The sequence below is a fragment of the Heterocephalus glaber genome, unplaced genomic scaffold (genome assembly GCF_053883595.1).
Source record: "Heterocephalus glaber isolate CG9 unplaced genomic scaffold, H.glaber_assembly_v1.0 deba00000071, whole genome shotgun sequence".
Classification (NCBI taxonomy): Eukaryota; Metazoa; Chordata; class Mammalia; order Rodentia; family Bathyergidae; genus Heterocephalus; species Heterocephalus glaber.
In genome coordinates this window covers 1,595,802-1,601,801 of record NW_028258137.1, presented here as the reverse complement: position 1 = coordinate 1,601,801, position 6,000 = coordinate 1,595,802, and the positions used below count along the sequence as shown (strand labels likewise).

Below are 6,000 nucleotides of genomic sequence, written 5' to 3'. Positions count from 1 at the left end.
AGACAAGGAAAGAGGGAAAGATCAGGAGGGGAGGGAGCGTTTGTCCCCGTGAGCACGGGCTCCCCCAAAGCAATTCCCAGCGAGAGGGCAGCGGCCCGTCTGCCTGGTGACTTTCTCAGGACATCACATTCAGCTGCCATCGCATGGCCTGCTTAGACAGCAGGACTGAAAGCACCAACAGGCTGCCTAATGCTTGTAAGGCGAGGGATGCTCAGGCCACTGGACAGTCAGCAGAGAAGTGGAGAAATGGGGCTCACGTCCTCTGACGGCTGCAGGCTGCTGTAGCCACTCTGGCCCAACAGATGGATTTATCATCAGGCAAATTAGTCCCGAGCTGTGCGATGCTACATCGGCTGATTTGGTGAATTCAAAAGCAACCTTGGCCGCTTTCTAACTAGTTAGCCTGGACAGGACAAGCTACCTCAGGCAGCAGTAAGCAGAAAGGTTGGCAAGGAGACATTACAAAATGACTGGTGCCAGCTGCGGTTCCTGTGTGTGCTGCCCACGCTGTGGCCCACACTGACAAGACTAAGCACACAGAGCAAGGAAGGCAGACTGTCTGCCCGGGCCAATCGGGGCTGTGCTGAGGCTACCGCCACCTTCCATGCAGGGGATGCCAGGTCGTTCCCTGGGGCGCTCCCGTAAGACTCTGCCTGAGAAGCCACTCACTCAGATGCATCGAGTGCCCAGAGGGGAAATCCCATCTAAAACCACCACCCCAGGGCTAACAACAGGCCAAGCTCTGTATCAGTGACCAAAAGCGAGGGAAACAGTTTAAAAGTACTAAATGTTGCAGCACAAAACAGCAATGTTTTGAGTGCAGTCTCAAGACCGGGTGACAGGCTGCCGTTCCCAGGACTCTAGGAAAGGCGTGGTCAGGAGGGTCACCTTGTTCTCTAGCCCTGGGCCAAGTTTGCACCTGGGGTCCAAAGGCTGGTGATTCCTGGTTCTGGGCTGGTGCCATGGCGCGTCCTGCCCCTCTGAGCCCTCTCTCCCGTCTGCAGTTGGCAGTGCACCCACCCCGCTTAGGCAGTGCTATTGAATAGCTCCTGTCTGACATGCACACAGTCTCAAGCTGAGTGGACCAGCAAGGACATGCTGCGTCCCCCGACACTGACAGATACCCTAACCTCTACAGGTTGGGTCTCTGGGGTGAGGTCACAGGCCGGAGACTCCGGGAGGGATTTTTATCCTTGGGCCAGAGCTCACTGCCCACAAAGGCGGAGAGGCGCTGACGAGACAGAAGCAGGCCCCACCCCAGACACGGCTTGCCAGTGCTCCGTCGGCACCTCAGCCTCCGTGACTGAGAAATGTCGTTTCCAGCACTTGGCCCTGGTGTTTTGGTTATGGGATATGCATGCTGCCTCGCTAGCACCAGCTTTCCCATGCAGCCACATGAAAGGTGACAAGAAACCTCTGCTGGCTAGCAGGTGGCCAGAACGCCGAGCACAGCGTATGAGGGATGGCAGCCTTGGAAGCAGATGCGGGACTGCCACGTGTCACATGCTAACGTGGTGGACACCCCATTGGCCCCAGTTCCTCTCTCCACTCTTCAAACAGACCTGCGACACCACAAAGGGAATCTCAGGATGTCCCTTCCATTCCCAGATAACTTTGAGCTTGACCAAACATGCCCTCCAGCAGCTGCCAGCTGATGAATGACGTCTGCGGGAAAAGGTTCCCATGCAACACACAGGACACACCTGAAGATCTGGATGTGCTCCTCTGCACAGCCCCTCGATCCAGCTTCCTATCAGGGCACTCGCCCGTCAGATGGCCCTGCTCCAGAGGGATGCACGGTGAGTCACTACACACTGCCGAAGCTGCACAACCGCGGTGGATAGGCAGCTATGGCACAGAAGCAGCCCTTGGTCAGGGTCAGACACATTCCAGAACTCAAACCAAGTGCTTATTTTTGGTTTTTTTGAGGCAGGGTCTCACTTTGTAGTTCAGGCTGGCCCTGAACTATGTAGCCCAGGCTGGCCTCGAACTCATGGAGATCCTCCTGCCTCAGCCTCCTGAGGGCTGGGATTTCAGGCCTGCACCACCACACCCAGCCCCAAGTGTTTTAGAAGAGGCTTCTGTTGCATTTGGCTGGGTTATTGTGGGTGTGGGTTGCTTGCCCCAAAGCCCCTTTGGCTTCCAATCCCCGTATGTTCCACAGGAACTGTGTTATGGTAACGAGCAGCTGATTATGATATGACTATAACTCAGCCAAGCAAACCAGAACTGGGTTCTGACCAGGTAAGGGGGCTAAGAGGATGACAGTAGTGCACTGAGCTGACAAAGTAAGCTATTTCTGACACAGGTGACACAAAGCTACAGTTAGGAATGCCAGGTGGTACACAGGAAAGGTAGAGAAAGACTCTGACTGCACTGAGATCTGGCGAGGGGTGGGGAGCAGGCAGCTGGGAGCCCACTGCGGGCACCCCACCTCGTCCAAGCTGCCCTCTCTCTGTCCCTCCCATCTAGAGCTCCCCGCAGCCAGGAGCTGCCCCATAAGGATGCCTGGCCTTGACGGAAAACCACTCCCGGTGCTCCTGAAACTGCCGGGTAGAGAAACAATGGAAGGAGGAAAGAAAGGAGGAAAACCTCCCTGTGCCTGCATCCGAGGATCCAAGAGCTTCCTTCCCCAAGCAGAGCAGTGGGGGACTCTAACCCTGGCCCTGTCCCTGGGGGCCCTGTGGGGCTGCGGCCCACAGACCCATCACTGGGAGGGCACTCACACAAAGAAACACACACAACTCTAAACCAACTTCGTGACTTTATTGATGGGCGACAACTTTATACTCCTAGGTATCACTAACTGTGTACAAGTGGGGCGCAGCATTAGAGGGGCAGACAGCAGAATGAGAGAGCAGATTTCAGGAAATACCAATCTTCAGTGTTTTGCCCGTGTTTCATTATGTGTACACAGAAGCATGAAAGCAATTCGAAATCTTAATGGCAATAAAGTTACAATCACCCATCTAGGTAGACTAACATCTTTTAACTCCAAATACTCGATCTGCAACGTGTATGTAAGCAGTGTTTCATTGCAGTTATTAAAATGTATTTTTCCTGTTAGGAACCAGCAACTTATTTTTTGTGTTTATTTTTCTTTTGAAGAACTACTTCTCTGATAACTGGCTCATTTTTTATCATTTATCAAAAACTAAAGGGTAGGGGAGGAAAGTGTGGTGGATTAAAAAATTTATTCTTTAAGGAAAGATAAAATTCATTTTCACAAATTTACAAGAGTTGCTGGTGTAGATTTATTCTATTAAGCAATTAAACTGGGAATCAAATGCAAGTTTCCCTTTCTTCTATCAGGAATCAGCATTATTTCAGAATTATGGGTTTTGGTGTATTTTCTTAAATCAAGCGACAGTCTGTTTCAACCAAATGATTCTGATTTGGAAGTAAGAAGTCAACATAAACTATGTTGCACACAAATCCCACAGCATCTTTCCACTCTAGCCCACTTTTGCAGAAGGGAATCTCTCTAAGGAGCCACTAACGAGGCAGAAGTCAGTGAGCCGGAGCCCTACAAGGCGGCTGGAGGCACACACGCGGCACGCGAGGTCACAGCAGGTCCACACGGCGGTAATACAGGAGGTAGGCGGTGCGTTCGGCGGCGGGCTTCAGCACCTGGTACTGCTGGATCACCTTGACCACCTGGTCGTCGATGCGCAGCCAGCCGTTGAGCCCGATCTGGAAGACGTCGGTGGTGTAGTGCCCGCCCGTGGCGCTGTTGCCGTGATGGTAGACCACTGCAAGAGACCGCCGGGGTTGTGAGCGCGCACGCCTGCAGGGTGCGGAGCAGGTGTGGGTCATGAGGCCGCAGGCGACTTAGGACAGAAAGCTGGTTAGATGGATCCTACACGGACGGTGCATCTGTGTCTAAGTCTGCGGGTGTGCACTCGTATGCATGTACACATTCCGTACATACATGTACTTCTGTAAAACGCCTTCTCTCACACACAGCACCTAAGATACACACACATTAAGAACTCTCCAAACACCTAGCCTCACGCAGACCTCCACAGCCATCGCCCTTGGACACCCACACACACTCCTCCCGTGCCCTGGCCTCTGGCCAACTCCATTTCCACGCTGTCCTCAAGACACCATGTGAACCCTAGACAAAGGTCAGGGTGTCGGCGTCAGTGAAAAATGGAAAAATCAAGACTCTGCCCACTGGCGGGAAGGAGGGCAGTGATGGGCAGATCGTGCTGGAACCGCTCTTCCTCGGGCGGAGGAGCAGCCTGCTCGGGTGGAAAGCGTGGGAAGAGCTGAGGCGGCCCCGCCACCCAGGGCTCTGGTCCCAGCCAGGCCCCCGGCTGTGGGCAGCGGGGTGGGAAGAGAAGGCCCCGAGAGGCTCTCTCTGACAGTGTGGCTCTGAGCTCGCCTCCGGCTCACCTGCAGGGCGAGGAGAGCGTGGCCTGTGGGGAGCGGGGAGCGGGGCACGGGAGGCCCACAGCAGTGCGGGCGGAGCCGGAGCTGTGGGGACCCTGCAGAGGCCGCGCCAGGGACCGCTCATTTTCCTACAGCGGTCTTAATAGATAAAAATACCACTCGTTACTTACTTCTTTTAAAACCCTGTAGCCCAACCAAGAAGCCCTGGTCAAGGCTTCAGACCCAGAGGCTCTCTGGGCGATGTGCTCCCCTCCGCGGCAGGAGCAGAGCCAGTGGCCGGGGGACGTGGGCCTGGGCGGGTGTGAGGACCCACGGCGTCCGGGGGACAAGCCCCAGCACTGAGATGTGGCCACAGGGCCACCCAGGGCAGGGACCCCAGGGCTAGAGGACGGCAGGGGTGTGCCAAGAGGTGCTGTCGCTCCCTGGCCACAGACTCAAGGAGACGCCATGTGGGGCCCAGGGATCCGGGTGACTGACAAAGGGACCCCAGATTTGCTTTGGAACTCTGTCCTCCTTTCCAGCTCCAAGCTGCACACTGTTCAGTGACTGTGTGGCAGGATGCCAGGGCCTGAGGCTGTGGGTCTGTGTCCCCGGGACATGGCCACAGATGCTTCAGCAGAGCTGTGCGCCGCCGCACCCTGGGCTCTTCAGAGCAGCCAGGGGACACCACAGCCCTGCTGGCGACCCCACCAACAGGACCACAATGGAGGACCAGTCTGTGAAAGCTCTTCAAAGTTTCGTTTTTGAGAATGCACATTATTTAATTTTCCTCAGTCCCACAATCAGAACCATTTAAAAAAATAATTCTTTACTCACATTTTACAGAGAATTCTAAGCAGCCTGGTGACCTTATTTCCAAGACAAGAGTCAAGATTAGGGTGCAGAGGGCAGGTGGGGAGGGCCTGCACTCATCCGGGGCCCTGGACCCAGAGACAAGGACTCCCCAACCCTGCCCAGGACTACGCCGGTGTGGTGCAGAGAAGGAGCTTGAGGTGGGCTCGGGAGGCCAGGAGAGCTGAGGACATCCACGCAGGCCAGGACCCAATCAGACTTCCTAGGAGCACGGGAGCAGCTGAGGCAGACAGGGGTCTGCCGGCCCTGCAGGCCACAGAAGACTGACTTCTCTCCTCGAGTGTGGGGAATCCTTCCATAAAGGGAAGCACATGCACCTCTCAGGACGGCTACCGAGAGCAAACTGTACCGAAACGGTTGATCAGAGTGCGAGAGCCACAGTGGCAGGCTTGATTTTTAAACACAAACAGGCTTGCCAGAGGCAACACAAAAAGACACAAAGGAGAAGCTAGAAAACTCTAAGAAACACAGCCAGAAAAGCAAACAAACTGCTGCAAATCAAAGACGTAAAGACTCAATGGAGTTCAGAAGACTGGGGCTCTCTGGACAGAAGATGGGAGGAAAGGGAAAAGTCTGGAAGAAAACCCAGCCTGGCGGGAAGTTCTGGGCCAGGGGGTGAGAGAATCAGGCCTGCCCAGTGGCGATGGGTGTGTGCCACTCGCCCTTCTGGCAGACTTCAGGGAGCGTGGCAACCAAGGAGCCGGTGCCACAAACTGGGGGACACGGGGACGTGGGGACGCCGGCTTGGGA

The 6,000-nt window shown here is 55.1% G+C and overlaps 1 protein-coding gene across 3 annotated transcripts in view; it reads right to left on the bottom strand.

The window, feature by feature from the left end:
• Positions 1–2,745: 2,745 nt before the first annotated feature.
• Positions 2,746–6,000, bottom strand: part of Usp10 (ubiquitin specific peptidase 10) — a 62,665-nt gene continuing 59,410 nt past the window's right edge. For 2 of the 3 annotated variants that reach the window (XM_004842724.3, XM_004842723.4), the window contains one exon: positions 2,746–3,752. In XM_004842724.3, the coding sequence (XP_004842781.3) occupies positions 3,565–3,752 (188 nt within the window). In that variant the 3' untranslated portion in view covers positions 2,746–3,564. The other variant, XM_087198442.1, reaches the window with a different exon arrangement.